This window comes from Crocuta crocuta, unplaced genomic scaffold, assembly GCF_008692635.1.
Source record: "Crocuta crocuta isolate KB4526 unplaced genomic scaffold, BGI_CrCroc_1.0 scaffold1521, whole genome shotgun sequence".
Lineage (NCBI taxonomy): Eukaryota > Metazoa > Chordata > Mammalia > Carnivora > Hyaenidae > Crocuta > Crocuta crocuta.
The window spans coordinates 23,231-43,465 of NW_027527579.1; the positions used below are offsets into that span (position 1 = coordinate 23,231).

General features: G+C 41.3%; 1 protein-coding gene across 1 annotated transcript in view; it reads right to left on the minus strand.

The window, feature by feature from the left end:
* The window catches only part of LOC144237242 (uncharacterized protein C3orf20-like), a gene marked incomplete at its 3' end in the record, with an annotated part of 48,501 nt that overhangs the window by 407 nt on the left and 27,859 nt on the right, over window positions 1-20,235 (minus strand). The window contains exons 6-8 of the mRNA XM_077770911.1: window positions 11,273-11,425; window positions 10,383-10,503; window positions 4,410-4,541 (exon numbers count right to left, since the gene is read on the minus strand). Coding sequence (XP_077627037.1) covers window positions 4,410-4,541; window positions 10,383-10,503; window positions 11,273-11,425 — 406 coding nt within the window. The remainder of the gene's footprint in view (window positions 1-4,409; window positions 4,542-10,382; window positions 10,504-11,272; window positions 11,426-20,235) is intronic.

The following is a 20,235-nucleotide window of genomic DNA, read 5'->3' on the forward strand; positions in this document are numbered from 1 at the left end:
ATCAGCCCAACCTGACTCAAATGTCCCCTCCTCAGAGGGCTTCCTGGATTCTACTGGGCAAAATTGTTCCTTGCTCTCTCTGTAGCCTGAGGTCAAAAGTTAGCCCGTTATGAAGCAGCTGGATGCATGGGAGGCTGTCTCCCCCACTGGACAGTAAGCTCTTCGAGGGCAGGGACCGAATCTTGGTCTCTTTGGTGTCGGAGTGCCTGTCATGCAGAAGGTGCTCAATTAATGCTTGTTGCACTATGAATAATTAGACAGACGAGGGCCTCTTTGCAGTCCTTGCTGCCAGTCCCCCTCTAGATGCATTCCCCAGAGTCCCTTTGTCCCCTACAGTGGCCAGAACATCTCAGATGAGAAACTACCTGCGATCAAGGTTATACAGATCAGCTCCTGTAGGGCAAGGAGGCCCAGGCCTCCTGCCCCAGTTCGGGACTACCCTGAGAGGCCATTCTGGCTCTGAGGCCCCTGTAGGATGATGAGGCCTTGCTGGGGCTGCCGGCTATTCAACCTCTACCTCTGCTGGAGCATTTCAGAGGCATGTAGAATGAGGCTCAGAACTTGGAGTTCATGACAGTCAGGTCTGACCTTTCCTCCAGGAAGCCTTTGCTGATTTCCTCAGCCAGGGGCAGTGCTCTCCATGCTAAATCTGCATAAGGGTGCATTCCTGTCCTTTCCACCCTGGGCCGGGTCACTTTGTGTTTCCTTTATCTCTCAACTTGGCTGGCCCTTCGAAGGTAGGATCTTTGCTTTCTATACCTCCCACTTAACACAGGGCAGTTGCAGAAAAAATTTCTTCTGTGGAATTGAAGCCTCAAGTAGAATGGGGTGGACAGAACACAGATTTTCTGAAGTGTGATGAAGTCAGTCTATGGTCCTTCTTTGTCCTGCAGGCAGGACTTCTGTAAAGGATGCCCCCAATTAATAGCAAAGCTTCAACATCCTTCTGGTTGTTGGCCTCAGCTGCTGCTTCTGGGCTAATTTTATTTATTTATTTGTAATTTATGCTCAGCCTGTTTCCAATAAGGATTTGAGGTGGCGCTCTGGGCTAATAAAACATTTAAATTGAGGTATAGCCTCACTTCCAAAGTGCTGCCTTGATAGAAATATTTAGTGAGGAGACTGGCTGCAGGGCTATAAAAGCTGGGATTGCCATTCTGCCTGTCACTCTGATAGGTGGCTCCTTCCAAGGTGATGGGTGTCTGGGGAAGCCATTTAACAAGCTTCTCGGTGACGGGAACTTTGTGGGAGGAGACCACCTGAAACCCGACCCTCAGCTTTTCTAGACTGCCATGGATTTCGCTGATAAGTCATAATTAGCCCCAAACACACAGACCTAGAAGAGGTTGAATGAGTTGTAAAAGTCCCAGGATGGGAGTGTGTGGAAGCTGGGTGGGCCCTTACATGTCATTCTAAAGATGGGGACACTGAGGCCCAGACAGGGAAGGGACTATCCCAAGGCTCTGTGGCCTCTTCCTAGCCTAGGCCAGCCTGCACAATCAGCAAGTGTTCTGAGGGGCCCCTTGCAGCTCTGACAGTCCAAGAATCTGCAATGAATCAATTTTCTGGACCTCAGGATTTCATGCAAAAATATTCCAAGCTGCTTATCTAGCAGCTAAAGTCAACATTTGAGAATTGTGTTACCCACAATAAAGCTGATGTTTCCTCATTTATTGGTGTTTGTCTAGTCAGAAATCCGTGTTCTCTAACAGAACACTTATGTGGCAGGTCAGTCTTCTGGGTCATTATCGACGACTACAGACTAGAACACAGCACTGTTTCTAGAAGCTGTTTTAATGTATTGGTCGGATTATCCTTATGCTAAATGTCCCCAAGACAGTTGGGTTTTTTTCTTTTTTTGAGTTATGATGTCCTTTTAAAGAGCCTTCCAACTCTTGGTCTACCATGCTGGCAGACCACCTCTGTGGGTTTCCCTTATGAAGATGCCACCTTCTGGACCCATGTGGTCCAGCAGAAATAAAACACAAGCTACACATGCGGTTGTAAACGTTCCTGTAGCCACATAAAAAAGCCCTTAAAGGTGAAATTGATCCTAATAACATATTTACCTAACCCAATATATCAAAAAAATTATGGTTTTAATACAGAATCAAAGTATTCATGAGAAATATTTACATTTTCTTTCCATGCCGAGTCTCTGAAATGCAGCATGCATTTTCACCTACGGCCCATCTCCATCTGGGCTTGTCACACTGCGAGGGCTCAGTAGCCATCTGTGACTTGGGGCTACCATGTCAGACAGGACTCTGTCTTGGCCTTCTGTCTGGACTTCTAGGTCTAGCTTCTAATAGTGCATTTAGGTAAGACAAAATAAGACTTGAATTACTAAGGGGCTTTCCCAGTCCCAGAGGGCATGTTGGGTATTTAAACATAGAGTGACCTCTCTTGGCTGTTCATGGGGATCTTCAATTGCTTACATCCTGGTTCTCAGCTATGCTCCAGGCTGCAGCGAATACCAGACAAGAGGTTGCCAGGAAAATGAAGCATTACTGCCATTTCATGGGAAAGAACAATTCTCTAATATCTGTTGCCTTTGGTAAGACAAGTAAGCTCACTTTTTTTTAGACAGCTAAAAAAGCTTTTTAAGAAATGTAGACATATGACCTCATATGTCATATGCACTTAGTCATATAACAGCGACTTTTAGAGTGATAGCATGGAACCAAACAGGCAGGGTGGACTCACCAAGAAGCACAACCATCATCATAGCCCAGAAGGAGTCAACACCCTGGTCCTTTTGCTCCTTGAAGCAATGAGTGCACCCTGGAGTCACAGGCATCTGAGTTTCCTGGGCGCTCCTAGGAGGCCCCTTTAACTGCTCCACTCTCTGCTGGTATCTCAGCGGCTCCCACAGCACGCTGCACCAATCCAGCGCGATTTCAACTGGTGTGGATGCTTTTGCCCCCTTCCATCAAGCCAAAGGTATCTTAGAGACTAGAGGGAGTGAGATTTCTTCCATTTCTACATCCCCTGCAGCCAGCCCGGCACCCTGCAAGTGCTAATAAATGTTTACTGAACTACTTAATGAATTAATGAACTTGAAATCCTGCTGAAATGAAAAGGCAGTGCAAAAACAGGTGCAATGCTCTCCTCCAAGAGAAACACAGGTATTGTGTGCCTTATTCAGAGAGCAGGGGCCCCCAGCAAATGCCTGCCTCCATGTCCCCAAGTAAAGTGAGAACCTGGGGCTGGCTTCTCCTTAGGGGCTTTGTCAGCTTGGTGGGTCTATGAGCCTGTGGCATCTTGGTGGCAAATGTCCCTGCAAGCACAAGAGCCTTGCTCAGCTCCAGACAGGAATGCGGGGAGGGTGAACTGCCCTCTGGATGATCATATAAGTGATCGTGCAGACCTGGACAATTTTGGGAGTGAAAGGCGATGCTATTAATAATTCCTCCAGGCTGGCAGGTCTAAACCGGGGCTGGCCCTGGGGAAGCTGAGAGGTGTGGCCCTCTTGCTACTATTCCAAGGAGGCTTCCCCAGGGAAATCCCAGCAAAGCGCTCTGTGTGCAATGCAAGTGGCCTGCTCCAACAATGAGCCCTTGGTTACCCTGGTCTTGTGGTATATGTCAACTGTGCTCTACCAGACTGCAAACCCCTCAGGAATCAGGGACTGTGTCCCCCCCAATCTCACTCCACAATGTTAACTATGGACCAGGCACACATAAGGATCCATGAAAACCCAGCAAATAGAAGTGACCTTCTCTCTCTCCCCATGATGTTCCTGCTTCATCCTTTGCCCAGATGGTATTGTTGGGGGCTGATCATGCCCTGGCTCTCAGGATGGATGTGACACTCAAGCCTGGCCTGTGCGAGCAACATGCACTTCTGACCATGGGGGCCGTTTTAAGCAGAGGCAACAATGCTGGTGCTGGTACTTCTACTGAGCACTTAGAAAGAGAAGCCCTCTTTCTCCCAGGAAGAACAAAGCTCATAGAATAATGAGCCCAGAGATGCTCATGACCATCTTGTCGCCATAAGGAGAGAATCTCTCTGAGAATGAAGCCAACAGAGAGAAAAGCAGAGCCAAGAGATGGGAAGATCTGATGGAATCATTGGAGATCCTGGATCCAGTCATGCCTAAAGCTGCCTACTGATAGACTTTTCAGTTTACTGAGCCAATATTGTTTCTCTTCATGTTTAAACTAATCTGCATTGGATACAATCACTATTGAAAGACTCCTAAGGGTAGAAGTTTCACAGAGAAGGTGGTACTAAGTCAGGTAGTGAATGATGATGCATTAGCCAGAGAAAGAGGCAGGGTCCTGCCTGGGGTGGGGGTCGGGGGGAGGCAGGAGGAGCAGGAGGAGCACAGGCATGGAAATAGGAGTGGAGATTCACACTGAGATACCCTGGGGTCAGGCCTGAGGACCTGGGCTGCTTTGACTTACCCGTTTTTCGTGAGCTACCCCATGTGGACAGTTGTTGGCTGATACAGAGAGTGTTACTGTCTCATTTAGGGAGGTGAAGGTGACTATGATAGAGTCCAGGCCCAGAACCGTCAGCTTGATTTGTTCATTCACCTGCAGATGAAGAAACCAACGCTTAGTGGGTCTCTGCTTCTTATTACTCACACCCCACTCATCACTCACCACAAAGCATAAAACCCCTCCTGGCTTGGGGAACTGGCCAAAAAAGTAACTGATGCCTTCCTCCCTCTGACCCCTCACTTTCCAGCGCAAGCTTGGAACCAAGTGTGAAAGAGACATAGGCTTGGAACCAAGTGTGAAAGAGACATAGGAGTCCAGAGGCAGATCAGCTCTGGCTCTAGTACAGCTGGGTGGAGAGGCAGCTTGGGTCATAAGCCTGCACTGTCTCCGAATCAGACAGCGTGTCCACCTGGGCACCAGGTCTGACTACAAACCTTGCTCTAGAGCATATGCAGAGCTGCCTTGGAAAGCTGTCTTGGAAAGCTGACAACAGGAGGCATCAGAACCTACCCTCCACACGTGGGAACCCAACGGGGGCTGAGCCACACTTGGCTCAGTCCTCTCCCCCAATCACCAAAGATGTCACTACTCTTCCCCTGAGGAGGAGCCAAAGGAGCTGCCCCCCCACCCCCGCTTTTTAATCACTTCCAAAAGGGTGGGACTTCCCATGTAGCAATCCTGGATAGGAACAGGGAGAGCATGGGCTGCCTTTCTAGCAACTTACTCCTTACTGAGGAATGTGTATTCTAGAAGTAAGTCTGAGTTCTCCCTCTGTTAGCAAGCTACCAAGCTCAAATTCCTCAACAAGAAATAGTTGAAAGGCTAATATTAGGTTCAAATGAGATAAAGACTATGGAAGTGACAACGGCCCATCACACACAAGAGCAGATACTGTCAAGATGTGTCAGCACAACTCCTATGTGAGGTCCCTGTCCCTAGATGGTTCATGTGTACAGTTATGTATACACAGTGGCCCTACCTATGCAGGTATCTGTGTGGTGACATGTTCTTCCATCTTCAATGTCTCTGACTTACATGTACCCCAGGACTTCTCTGAACTAAAGAAATACTCTTCATTTCACTTCTTCCATTTCCTTCTAGCGTTCTACTTGTTGGCCCCAAGGTCTACGCTCCATGTCCTCGCCACGGAGTCCCTTCCTGATACTCTACAGGCTGGATGCTGTACTTTCCAGTACCTAAAAAATATGTGATCCATGGCTGTCTTCTTGCCAAGACTTCTCACATCTACAAATTTGTTGGTCACTTCCACTTAAGAAAAAACCCTACCCTCTCCTTCTAGAGAGTGTAGTAGAGAACTGCAGTTGAAAGCTTAAGTGCTACAGCTGGAGAGAGTTCAAATCCCAGTGTAGCTACTTACCAGTGGAGCAATTTTAGGCACACTGGTTGGCTTCTCTGAGCCTGGGAGCAGTAATAGAAGCTTTTTCCTAGGGGATCTGAGCAGACTTCATGGGACAAAACATGTACATATCTTAGCACAGCACAACTGTTATGTATTATCCCTGCTTCCGGTTTGGTTTCTCTACAAGCTCATTCACTACTCATGTTCTTGGGAGTTCATAAGCCAGCTTATCTGTCCTCTCTAATCTCTCACCCTTAGCAAGAATCAGGTCACAGAAGCTACTGAGCCAAATCAGCACACCTAAAACTGTATTGATGTCTGATTCTTCAGAAATTTGTTTCCACCCAGGTATATACTCCAAGATGGAGTCATCTACACTTCTCTCTCCTCTCATTTATCCTTATAGCCAATGCTTCGACGTCACTTAATCCTTCTACTGAAATGGCTCCTTTAAAATATATTGCTGCTACCCTTTATCATGTCAGATCTGGCTAGTAACTCCATAACCAGTCTTTGTACTATCCCATCCACTGAGCTTTCCCTTTCAAGTCAGCTTTCCACACAAATGCTGGACAGAGCACACCAGCCTTCAACTCAGAAACTAACCAGCTGGTTATACTATACTTCCTGTATAGCTGAGTCAGCTCCTAACAGGCTGACCCTCCCACAGAACTTGGTGGGGGGAGGGAGAAAACAATGACCCAAAGGCTCTGAAGAATAAACAAAAGCAGGCAAAGTTTGAAGGTCAAAACTTAAAAGAAAAGGCTGGCATGGGATGAATTTCCACTCTACAGTTTTAGCCTAAAGGCAAAACTGCAGTTATGGCCAAAACACTACCATCTTCCTGGCCTAGGGAACCAAAGGACTAACCCTGTGGAAATTAAATCAGAAAAAAGTAAAGAGAAAATTCCAGAAGGGACAGTGCCAAAGAAACAGAGGCCCAAATTCTATGAATAAACCATCCATATCCCTGGCTAATCGTTGAACCATGCATGAGAAGTGAAGACTCAAGAGAGCTAACTGCTAGGGAAACAGAAAAGCTGAACTGAAATGTGAGCTCTGCTCACTATGGTAAGACAAAGTTTGTGACGTGAGTCTAACCAAGTTCACTGTCTGCTAAAACATAACTGTTAGCACTCTTTAGAGAAATTCATCAGAATTCAGAGCCCACAATCCATAGATCCTCAGATAACACATACAATGTCAGTGATGCAAAATAACTCAACATGTAAAGAACCAGTGATGTGTAAGCTATTCTCAAAATAACAGATAACCAGTCATGTCTGGTATGTCCCAGATGTTGAAATTATCAGACAAGAACTTTAAGGCACATAATTTAACTGTAAAATCAATGAAGTCAAGGAAATTATATTTGTAATAAGCAAAAAAATAGGAAATCTCAGCACAGAAATAGAAAATATAAAAAAAGAACTCAATGGGGCGCCTGGGTGGCTCAGTTGGTTGGGCTTCCGACTTCGGCTCAGGTCATGATATCATGGTTCGTGGATTCGAGCCCTGCATCGGGCTCTATGCTGACAGCTAGCTCAGAGCCTGGAGCCTGCTTCGGATTCTGTCTCCCTCTCTCTCTGACCCTCCCCTGCTCATGCTGTCTCTCTCTCTCAGAAATAAATAAAACATTAAAAATTAAAAAAAAAAGAACTCAGTGAAAATTCTAGACTTGAAAATATATATTTTTGAAATAAAAAATTCACAGGATTAGCAGAATAGAATGAAGATGTCAGAATAAAATCAATGAACTTGGAAGATAGATCCATAGAAATGATCCAATCTGAGACGAGGAGAAAATTGGACAAGAAGAAAGAAGAGAGTCTCAGAGACATTTGAGACAATATTAAAAACTAAAATAAACATAATTGGAGTCTGGGGGAAAAGGAGAGAGACTGAGCACATTTTCCCCTAAAATAATGACAGAAGACTTCCCAAAGTGGGTGAAAGACATGAATTTACAAATTCAAGAAGCTCAGTAGACCTCCAACAAAACAAAGACAACCACATCCAGACACATCATAGTCAAACTTAAGTAAAGAAGAAATCTTGAAACCAGCTAGAGAAAATGAACAATGATTTGAATAACTATAGACTTCTCATCATAAACTTTGGAGGACATACACAGTGGAACAGCATCTTCAAAATGCTGGAAGGAAAAAAATATTCTATTGACCCAGAACTCCATAGCCAGCAAAGATATCCTTTCATAAAGACTTTTTTTTTTTTCACATTAAAGCAAACAGAATTTGTTGCCAGCAGATATGCACTTCAAGAAATACTAAGGAACTTATTCAGGCTGAAAAGAAGTGATACTGTAGGGAAACCTGAATTTTCAGAGGAATGAAAAATGCTGGAAATGGTAAATATCTGAGAGAAAACAAACTGTCCAGTACAGTCTGCAAGACAATAAGCAATTTCCTCAGCCTGACACCCAACACCTCTTACCTCCACCCCACAGAATATACACCTCTTCCTGCTCCCCCTTTCTTTTACAAGAAGCACCTGTGAACTTTTAAAGATGCCACACAGAGTCCCAAATCCAAGCCTTTACAGTTGCTATTCCTTCTACCTGGAATGCTCTCCCTTCCTTCTTCTACCTACATGAATCATGTGCACACATGTTCATGTCACAATTCAAGGGACACCTCATCTTTCAAGCCACCCCTGACTGCACCAGCCCTTGTTGTACATTTCTGGATGCAGCTCCAGGGGACAGAACAATGACTGAACTACACTGCCAAAACACTTTAGTGATGTCAAAGCAACTTCCCCGCCATTATTTCATTTAGTTCCCACAAAAGCACTTTGTATTGGAAAGTTAACTAAGACTCAGAGGAGCTAAGTGATTTTCACAAAGCTTCACAGCCAGACTCTGGCAAAGCTGGCACTATACATGGCTTCTCAGACTCTCATTCCAGTTCTCTGTCTACTTGGTCACACGATACATAAAACATGGTGCCTGCCTGCAACCAATGTATAATCTTTATGGATTATAAACTTTTCATACAGCTGCAAAAAGTTTAATATTAAGACAAGTCAATACACTCCTAGATTGACAATCTGAGACCTGGCCAAGCATCAGAAGTACTAGTGAAAACTATAGAAATCTAGCACTTAGAACAGACCACCTGAATCAGAATCTCTCTGAGGCTGTGCCTGGGGATATGCATTTTTTAAAAGTTCCATAGGTGATTCTGATAAACAACCAGAGCTGAGAACCTCTTCACTATATGACTAATTATCAAATAACTAACCCAGACTGTAGATACTATGAGAAGAGAGAAATGGATGTGAGCTGCAGTACCATGATGGAGGGGAAGTATGAGCAGGGCTGTGAAGGAGGGGAAATTTGGATTGGCAGAGAGAGGAGGGAGAACACTTCAGGCCAAGGGAATAGGAAGGATGAGATATATTTAAGAGATGGAGTGTTTCTGAGCAGAGGTGTGACCTATGGGAATTAGGATATAAGGATGAGAATCTAGTGGCCAATATAGAGGATAAACAAGAAGGGCATGAGACAGACGATTAGGGGTAGGGTGCCTGAGCCCCACGACATACTCCAAGAGTACTTCTGTATATAACCCTTACCTTGGGCTCTTAATATTGGTCACCTTGAGTGTATTCTATGTTCTATGATCTTTCTCTGAATCCCAACCCTATGAGCTTGTTTCTCTCTCACAGACCTTATTCTTCTCTATTCTGTGTTCCTATTACTCTCCTGGACTTTGGGATTCCTTGAGGGGCTTTGCTTATCTTTCTCTCCCTATCTCAGTGATTCTCGATCAACAGCAATGTTCCCCTCCAGGAGACATGTGGCAATGTGTGGAGATAATTTTCGTTGTCGCAGTTTGGGGAGGGGGTAGTACTGGCATCTAGTGGAATGCTGATAAATATCCTACAGTGCATAGTTGTAACAAAGACTTATCCATCCCAAAATCTCAGGTCTACCAAGGATGAGAAACTGCTTTAGATGAGGTAACAAGCACATTTAGTTACTTTATATTAATAAATAAAATTTATCATTATTATTTAGTATTAGTAATTCCACACTAATTATTTATTTAATGAATCTTTGATGAGTGGCTGTCCAAACAATCAAATGAATAATAAAGAAGGGCCTGTGTCCGTCAGCCACCTTTGACTTGCAAGTTTTTTAATTTCATGACATAGTAACATTGTAAAAGCAGAAACTGGGCAGACCAACATAGAATTGCTGCTTTTCTTACTGCCATGTATAGGCATAAAAAATAAAGATATCAACTACTATAACAGTTACTTCATAAAGTAAAGGGCATTTTAACCATAAAAATGTAGTAATATTAAAAATAAAAATAAAACAGGGTGGATATTACTAAGAAAAGTCAGTACAGTGGCCACTAGTAGACTGGAGAAAAGTTTATCTCAGCCAGCTCTCAACCACCGCTCACCAGGTGGAGAAACCCTGAATGAGACCATAAGTTCCTTGAGGGCAAAGCACCTGTCTTACAGGTAGCACTCTGACTCTTAATCCTGGGTAGTCTGAGGAAGGCTGCCAAAGACACCCCACCTGTGCTGTCCATGCCCACCTTATACTCCAGGGAGAGCAAAGTCTCTGTCTTGGAAGACCAGCTCCACTTGTGGACTACGTAGCCCTTGTAGTCATTGGTGGTCCCACCTTCCTCATCCAAGATCAAGACATATGGGCAACTAGGAGAAATGCAGAGGTGAGAAGTTGATGCCAGGCGCCTGAAGGAAGTCCTTATCACTACAGGCTACAGGCAGGCAGGGCTCTGAGACTCTGTCTTAGTCTGGAGGAACCATGAAGTCCAGAAGGCAGCCTCACTTCCTCTGCTTAATACGGTCATAGGCCCTTTCACCTGTTGATGCTACTGGAATGACTGTCGGAAAGGGCAGGTCTGAGAGATGATGGAGGTTCAAGCCAAACCCAACAGGGGAAGAAATGGAATGTGTGTCCCGTTGCCCAAAAGCCTGAGCATACAGGTGCCAAAATGGGAACTGGAACATCTATAACACAAGAGTCATTACTTCTGGAACACTTCCTCATGAAAGGCCAAAATAAAATCAACTTTTGGCTGACAAGAATACATGCCTTTTAAAAGACCCCAAGGAAGTGGTACCCATGGCCTCTCCTTCACGTACCCCTGGTATAAAACATTTTTCTCCTCTAAATAATTCTTCTATGAATTCTATCCAAGTCAATAATCAAGATCTTAGTGCCCTGGGGGTATAAATGGAGTTGGACTTGGGGAGTTGTGCCTCTCTTTTGCTATGACATGGATCCAGCAAGCAAAGGCCAGGCATTAAAATACCTACATCCCTGCAGGCCCCACTTTAGCCTGGTCTCATTGCCATCCTAGACCTCTGGACATTGATGGTCCCTCCTTTTCCCATGGTGCCTCCCTTTGTCACCATCAGAGATACTTCCATGGAGCGAGGATTCCGCCAACCCACTCACCGGGCCTTCAGGTTGTAGTGAACACAGCCCTGGCCTTCAGCATTGAACAGAGCCAGAAAGGAGTAGCTGGGTGTGTCATTAAAGAGGCAGGTGATGGTTCTCCCTCTGCAGCATGTGGGGATCTGACACATGGCGATATTTCCAGAGGGATAGCTGGCAGAAATGGTCAAGGAGAATTAGCAGAAAGCTTTCCAGGTTTTGCTTTCAGGTGCTCCGTGGAAAGTAAGTCTATATGTGAAAATGATAGCTGTTTGCTGCATCATTCCCAATCTTCAAAGACCCTCCCTGCGCTTAGCATAAGTAACAACTAAATTACTAGAGAACCCAACCATGCACCAGGTGCCTTCTTGTATCTTCTTTCTATTCCCTACAACCACCCTGTGATAGGTAGTATTATCTCCATCTCATAGATAAGTAGGGTCTTCATGTGTCTTGGGGGTGGGGGGTTCCTGGGATACAGGACTTTAAGTGCTAAAACCAGGAAGGTCCCAGGCAAACCAGGACAAGTTGGCCACCCTAGAGATGAGGAATCCAAGGTGCAGAGAAATGATCTTCCCCACATGATACCATGAGGAAGTGGTAGAACCAGGACTTGAATTCTGAAGCCCGTGGTATTTCTAATGCTGTCAGACTGCCTCACCTTATGATCAGTCTAGAAGAGCAGGCAATGTTTCCCTGATCATTTCCTACTAAGGTGACTCCAAGAAGCACTGGTCCCAGCTAAAAAGGAACATGGTGTGGGCAGCTACTGTAGGCATTTCAGTAGTGCCCAGACAGAATACTTTCAGTGGTTGCCACTAGGATTCAACCTCTTACTCTTTTCCCATTAATGAAGGGAAAAGAGATAAACAGACAGGAATCATAAATAGTAACCAAATAGAAATTCTGGAGCTGAATAGTACAATAACTGGAATGAAAAATCACTAGATGGGTTTAGCAGCAGATTGAAGCAGAAAAATCAGTGAACTTGAAGATAGATCAATTGGGCTTATCCAGTGTGAGAAACACAATTTAAAAAGAATGAAGAAAATTTAACAGAGCCTAAGAGACCTATGGCAGACCATCAAGCATACCAGCATATCCATAACAGGGGTCCCAGAAGGACAGGAGAGGGAAGAGAAGAAAGACTATTGGAAGAAATAATGACTGAAATAATGACTGAAAGCTCCATAAATTAGATGAATCTACACAATCAAGAAGCTCAACAAATTCCAAGGAGAATAAATGCAAAGAGTGTCACACTGAGACACATTATTATCAAGCTGCCAAAAGACAAAGACAAAGAGAGAATCTTTAAATCAGCAACAGAAAAGAGACTCATCATATATATGAGACCTGTAATAAGGTTAAGGGCAATTTCTTATCAGAAAACATGGAGGCCAGGGGGCACTGGGATAGAATATTTAAAGAGCTGAAAGAAAAATTATCAACCAAGAATTCTATATTGAAAAAAACTATCCTTCAAATATTAAGAAGAAATTAAGGCTTTCCAGATAAACAAAAGCTGAGGGAGTTCACCACTAGTAGACCTACCCTACAAGAAATGCTAGTTCTTCAGGATGAAGTGAAAAGATACTAGACACTTAAAGCCATACAAAGAAAAAAAGGACACCAGTAAAGGTAGCTATATAAGTAAATTAAAACTAGTATTATTATATTTTTGGTTTATAATTCCTCTTTTTTCCTGTATAAGTTGAAAGACATGCACAAAACAGTAATTGTACATCTATGTTAATGGAACTCAAGGCACATATAAAGATGTAATTTTGGATAACAATAACATAAAGGAGGAAGGATGAGCTGTATAGGAGCAGAGTTTTGTATACTATTAAGCCTAAGTTGGTATTAATTCAAACTAGTTTGTTGTCAGCTGTAATACTCAAGTGTTTTAGTTCTTTGGGGCTGTTATAACACCCAGGCCACAAACTTGATAACCCAAGCAACAGAAATTCTCTCAGAGTTCTGGAGGTTAGAAGTCTGAAATCAAGGTATTGACAGGACCATGACCATGGGGGCTCTGGAGAATACTTCCTTGCCTCTCTGTAGTTTCTGGTGGTTGCCAAGAATATTCAGCATTCCTTGGTTAATAGAAGCATAATTCTAATCTCTGCCTCAGTCATCACATGGCATTCTTCCCTCTTTGTGGTCTCTGTTTTCTCTTCTTCAGGGTACCAGTCATTGGTTTAGGGTCCACTCTAAGCCAATATGACTTCATATTAATTTATCTTCAAAGACCCTATTTCTATATAAGATCACATTCTGAGGTTCTAGGTGAATATAAATTTTTAGGAGACACTATCCATCCCATTATACCAGAGTAACCACTAAAAAAAATAACTAAAAAATATGGGGTAAAGAAAATGAGAAGAGAATAAAAATGGCATGCTACAAAAAAAATCAGTTAAACACAAAAGAGGGTAAAAATAGAGGAACTGAGGAGCAAAAAATGACATATAGAAAACATATAGTAAAATGGTAGAATGAAGTCTTTCCATATCAGCAATTACATTAAATACAAATGGATTAAATTGTCCAACCAAAGAGCAGAGACTGTCAGAATGAATTTTAAAAAAAAATCCAACTATATGCTGTCTATAAGAGGATTACTTGAGATCCAAAGATACAACTAAGTTGAAAGTCAAATGATGGGGAAAAAAGATATTCCATCAAATAGGAACCAAAATAGAGCAGATATACTGGTACTAGACAAAATAGACTTTAAAAATTCCTACAAGAGACAAAGAAGGACATTGTGTGTTGAGAAAAGGGTCAATACCTAGAGAAGATAAAACAATTATAGAATTATATACATCTAACAAAAGAGCCCCAAAATATATAAAGCAAAAATTTACAGGATTAAAAATAGAAAAAGCTGTACAATAAAAGTTGGAGACTTCACTATCTTACTTTTAATCGTGGATAGAATAACTATACAGAAGATCAGTAAAAAAAAAAAAAAATAGAGAGAGAGAGAATTTGAATAACACTGTAAACCACCCAGACCTAACAGAACTCTCCACCCAACAATAGCAAAATACACATTCTTCTCAAGTGCACAGGACCATTCTCTGGTAGAGACAATAAGTTAGGGCACAAAACAAACCTCAATAAATTTTAAAACATTGGAACCTTAGAAATTATCTTCTCTGACAACAGAATGAAATTAGAAATCAATGGCAGAATGATATTTGGGAATTTCTCAGGTGCAAATTAAACAATACACCTTTAAACAACCAATGGATAGAAAAGAAATCACAAGGAAAATTAGAAAGATGTGTAAAAACAAAAATACAACATATCAAAACTTAAAGGATAAGACATGGGAAAGAGGGAGGGCAGAGTCCATGGGAATGACACAGAGCCCAGGATAACTGTCAATACTTTACCCAGGTCAGTGAGGAGCCCTGGGGACCCAGCCAAGCCTGGTGCTCCCATCCTCATTCAACATGCACATCACAGGGAATGACCCCCACCTAGGTGCCTACACCTGCATTCAAGGTGACCTGGCAGGTTTTCTGTCAGATGTGCCACCACAATAATGCTGGAGTTATGAAGTCTTCATTTCTTTGCTCCAAAACCAGACATTCTTCCTACATATAGAATAAGAGTAATGCCGGTTAGAAACTGGCTGGTGTTGGTTAGAACCTGGGTGGCTCATTGGCTAAGCATCCACTCCTGATTTGGGCTCAGGACATGATATCATGGTTTGTGAGTTTGAGCCCTACATCAGGATCTGTACTGACAGTGTGAAGCCTGCTTGGAATTCTCACTCTCTGCCTCTCTCTTTGCCCCTCCCCTCCCCACTCTCTAGCTCTCAAAATAAATAAATAAACGTTTTAAAAAAGAAATATCTCAAATCAATAACCATAATTTCCACCTTAGGTACTAGAAAAAGAAGACCAAGCTAAAGTTAAAAGCTAGCAGAAGAGAGGAAATAATAAAGATTAGAAGAGACAGAAACAAAATAGAGAACAGAAAAACAATATAAAGAACCAACAAAACCAAAAGTTGTTTCTTTGAAAAGATCAACAAAACTGAGAAAACTTTAACTAGACTGCCTCAAAAACAATTCCTAAAAAAACCCTCAAATTCCTAAAATCGGAAATGAAAGTGGAGACATTACAACTGACTTTACAGAAAGTTTAAAAAACAGAAGAGAAGTATATGAACCATTTTACATCTACAAGTTAGAGAGCCTAGTTGAAAAAAATTTTTCTAGAAACATTCAAAGGGAAATTGCAGGATAAAAGATCAACACCCAGAAATGGGATGTCTTTCCATTTATCTCAGTCTTCTTTAATTTATCTCAACAGTATTTTGTAGTTTTTAGTGTACAAGTCTGACTCCTCCTTGGTTAAATTTATTCCAAAATATCTTATTATTTTTTAAATTAAATTAAATTAATTTATTTAAATATAGTTAATATACAGTGTAGTACTGGTTTCAGGAGTAGAGCCCAATGATTCATCAGTTACATATAACACCCAGTGCTCATCCCAAAAAGTGCCCTCCTTAATGCCCATCACCCATTTAGCCCACCCCCCTACCTACATTCCCTCCAGCAACCCTCAGTTTGTTCTCTGTATTTAAGAGTCTCTTATGATTTGCCTCCCTCTGTTTTCATCTTTTTTCCTTCCCTTCCCTATTTTCATCTGTTTTGTTTCTTAAACTCCACGAGTGAAAAAAGATAGTATTTGTCTCTGACTGATTTCGCTTTGCATAATACACTCTAGTTCTACCACGCGTTGTTGCAAATGGCAAGATTTCATTCTTTTTGATCACTGAATAATAATCCAGTGTGTGTGTGTGTGTGTGTGTGTGTGTGTGTGTGTGTGTGTATCTTCCTTATCCATTCATCAGTCAATGGACACTTGGGCTCTTTTGATAATTTGGCTAATGTTGATAATGCTGCTATAAACATTGGGGTGCATGTGCCCCTTCAAATTAGAATTTTTGTATCCTTTGGATAAATTCCGGAATAGTAGTGCAATTGTTGTGTCGTATGGTAGTTCTCTTTTTAATTTTTTGAGGAGCTTCCATACTATTTTTCAGGGTGGCTACACCAGTTTGCATTCCCACCAGCAGTGCATAAGGGTTCCTTTTCCTCTGCATCTTTGCCAACATCTCTTGTTGCCTGAGTTGTTAATTTTAGCCATTTTGACAGATGTGAGGTGGTATCTCATTTTGGTTTTGACTTGTATTTTCCTGATGACGAGTGTTGTTGAGCATCTTTTCATGTGTCTGTTAGCCATCTGGATGTCATTTTGGAAAAGTATCTATTCATGTCTTCTGCCCATTTCTTCACTGGATTATTTTGGGGTTTTGGAGGGTGTTTAGCTTGAAAAGTTGATTATAGATTTTGGATACTAGTCCTTTATCTGATATGTCATTTGCAAATATCTTCTCCCATTATGTCCATTGCCTGTTAGTTTTATTGATTATTTCCTTTGCTGTGCAGAAGCTTTTTTATCTTGAAGACGTCCCAACAATTCATTTTTGTTTTTATTTCCCTGGCCTCTGGAAATATGTCTAGCAAAAAGTTGCCATGGTCAAGGTCAAAGAGGTTGCTGCCTGTGTTCTCCTCTAGGATTTTGATGGTTTCCTGTCTCACACTTAGGTCTTTCATACATTTTGAATTTATTTTTGTGTAGAAGAAAGTGGTCCAGTTTCATTCTCCATGTTCCTGTCCAGTTTTTCCAGCACAATTTGTTAAAGAGATGGTCTTTTTTCACTGGATATTCTTTCCTGCTTTGTCAAAGATTTGTAGATGACCATATATTTGTAGGTCCATTTCTGGGTTCTCTATTCTATTCCATTGATCTCTGCGTCTGTTTTTGTGCCAGTGCCATACTGTCTTGATGGTTACAGCTTTGTAATATAGCTTGAAGTCTAGAATTGTATGCCTCCAGCTTTGGGTTTTTTTTTCAACAATACTTTGGCTATTCGGTGTCTTTTCTGATTTCATACAAATTTTAGAAGTGTTTCTTCTAGCTCTGTGAAGAATGCTGGCTTAAGAGTTTCCCAAACAAACAAAAACTAAAGGAGTTTGTGATCACTAAACCACTCCTGTGAGAAATTTTAAGGGGGAACTCTCTGAGTGGAAGAAAAAAGAAGACCAAAGCAACAAAGATTACCAAGGGCCAGAGAACATCACCAGAAACACTAACTCTATAGGTAACACAGTGGCACTAAATTCATATCTTTCAATAATTTCTCTGAATGTAAATAGACTAAATGCTCCAATAAAATGACATAGGGCATCGAAATGGATAAAAACCAAGATCCATCAATATGCTGCCCACAAGAGACTCATTTTAGATCTAAGGAAACCTGCAGATTGAAGGTGAGGGAATGGAGAACCATCTATCATACTAACAGACATCAAAAGAAAGCTGGGGTAGTCATACTTCAACAAACTAGATTTTAAAACAATGACTATAACAAGAGATTATGAAGGGTGTTATATAATAAAGAGGTCTATCCATCAAGAAGATATAACAATTGTAAATATTTATGCTCCCAACTTGTAAGAACCTAAATACATAAATCAATTAATCACAAATATAAACTCATTGATAATAATGCCATAATAGTAGGAGGTTTTACTACCCCACTTACAGCAATGGACAGATCATCTTAAGCAGAAAATCAGCAACAATGACTATGAATGACACATTGGACCAGATGGACTTAAAAGATATATATTCAGAACATTTCATCCTAAAGCAACAGAATACACATTCTTCTTGAATGCACATGGAACATTCTCCAGAATAGATTACAGACTGGGTCACCGTCAGCCCTCAACAGGTACAAAAAGATCAAGATCATACCATGCATATTTTCAGATCACAACTTGAAATCAACCACAAGAAGTAATTTAGAAAGCCCTCAAACATGGAGGTAAAAGAACACCCTACTAAACAAAAAAGGGTTGAGCACGAAATTAAAGAATAAATTTTTAAATATACATGCATGCAAATGAAAATGAAATCATGACAGTCCAAACCCTATGGGATGCAGCAAAGGCAGCCCTAAAAGGACAATACATTGCAATTCAGGCCTATCACAAGATGCAAGAAAAGCCCCAAATACACACATCCTAACCTTACACTTAAAGGAACTAGACAAGGAGCAGCAAACAAAGCCTAAAGCCGACAGAAGAAAGGAGGCAATAAAGATTAGAGCAGAAATAAGATTTAGAAACCAAAAACCCCAGTAGAACAGATCAATGAAATGAAAAGTTGTTGTTGTTGTTGTTGTTGTTGTTGTTGTTTTGAAGGAAACCTAGCCAGGATTATCAAAAAGAAAAGAGAGAGAAGCCAAATAGATAAAATCATGAATTAAAGAGGAGAGATCACAACCAACACCACAAAAATACAAACAATTATAGGAGAATACTATGAAAAATTATATGCCAACAAACTGGACAATTTGGAAGAAATGGACAAATTCCTAGAAACACACACACTACCAAAGCTGAAACAGGAAGAAATAGAACATTTGAACAGGCCCATAATCAGCAAAGAAACTGAATCAGTTATCAAAAACCTTCCAAGAAACAAGAGCCCTGGGCCAAATAGCTTCTCAGGGGAATTCTACCAAACATTTAAAGAAGAAGTAATGCCTATTCTCCTAAAAATGTTCTAAAAAAAGAAATGAAAGGAAGTTTCCAGATTCATTCTCTGAAGCCAGTACTGCCTTGATTCCAAAACGAGACAAAGATCCCACTAAAAAGGAGAATTACAGGCCAATATTCTTAATGAAATTGGGTATTAAAATCCTCAATAAGATACTAGCAAATTGAATTCACATTACATTAAAAGAACTATTCACCATGATCAAGTGGGATTTATCTCAGGCTGCAGGGCTTGTTTAATATTCACAAATTAGTCAACGTGATACACCACTAATAAAAGAAAGGATAAGAACCACATGATCCTCTCAATAGAGGCAAAAAAAGCATTGGACAGAATACAGCATCCTTTCTTGATAAAAAACCTCAAAAAAATGGGGATAGAGGGAACATACTTCAAGATCATAAAGGCCATATATGACAGACCCACAGTTAATATCATTCTCAATGGGGAAAAACTGAGAGCCTTCTCCCTAAGGTCAGGAGCGTAATAGGGATGTCCACTCTCATCACTGTTGTTCAACAGGGTACTGGAAGTCCTAGCCTCAGCAATTAGACAACAAAAAGAAATAAAAGGCATACAAATTGGAAAAGAAGTTGTTAAACTTTTACTCTTTGCAGTGACATGATACTCTAAATGGAAAACCCAAAAGACTCAACAAAAAAGCTGCTAGAACTGATATGTGATTTCAGCAAAGACACAGTATATGAAATAAATGTACAGAAATTGGTTGATTTGTATACACTAATAATGAAGCAGCAGAAAGAGTAATCAAGGAGTCAATTCCATTTGCAATTGCACCAAAAACCATAAGATACCTAGGAATAAACCTAACCAAAGAGGTAAAAGATTTATATGGTGAAAACTATAGAAAGCTTATGAAACAAATTAAAGAAGACACAAAGAAATGGAAAAACATTCCACGCTCATGGATTGGAAGACTAAATACTGTTAAAATGTCAATACTACCCAAAGCAATATATTTATTCAATGTAATCCCTATCAAAATATTCTTTTTGATAACTGTTATAAATGGCATCTTTTCCTTTTGTTCATTTCCTTCTTATTGATGTAGTGGCTCATACAGCATTTTATATCATTTGTGGCTAGTATTTAGGAATTGGAAAACTTTTTTATTTTTTTTACAAATAGTTTATTGTCAAATTAGTTTCCACATAACAACCAGTGCTCATCCCCACAAGTGCCCTCCTCCATGCCCATCCCCCTCCCCCCCACATCCATCAGTCCTCAGTTTTTGTCAGCATTCAAGAGTCTCTCATGGTTTGCCTCTCTCCCCTTCCCCCACCATTTCCCCCCTTCTTCTCC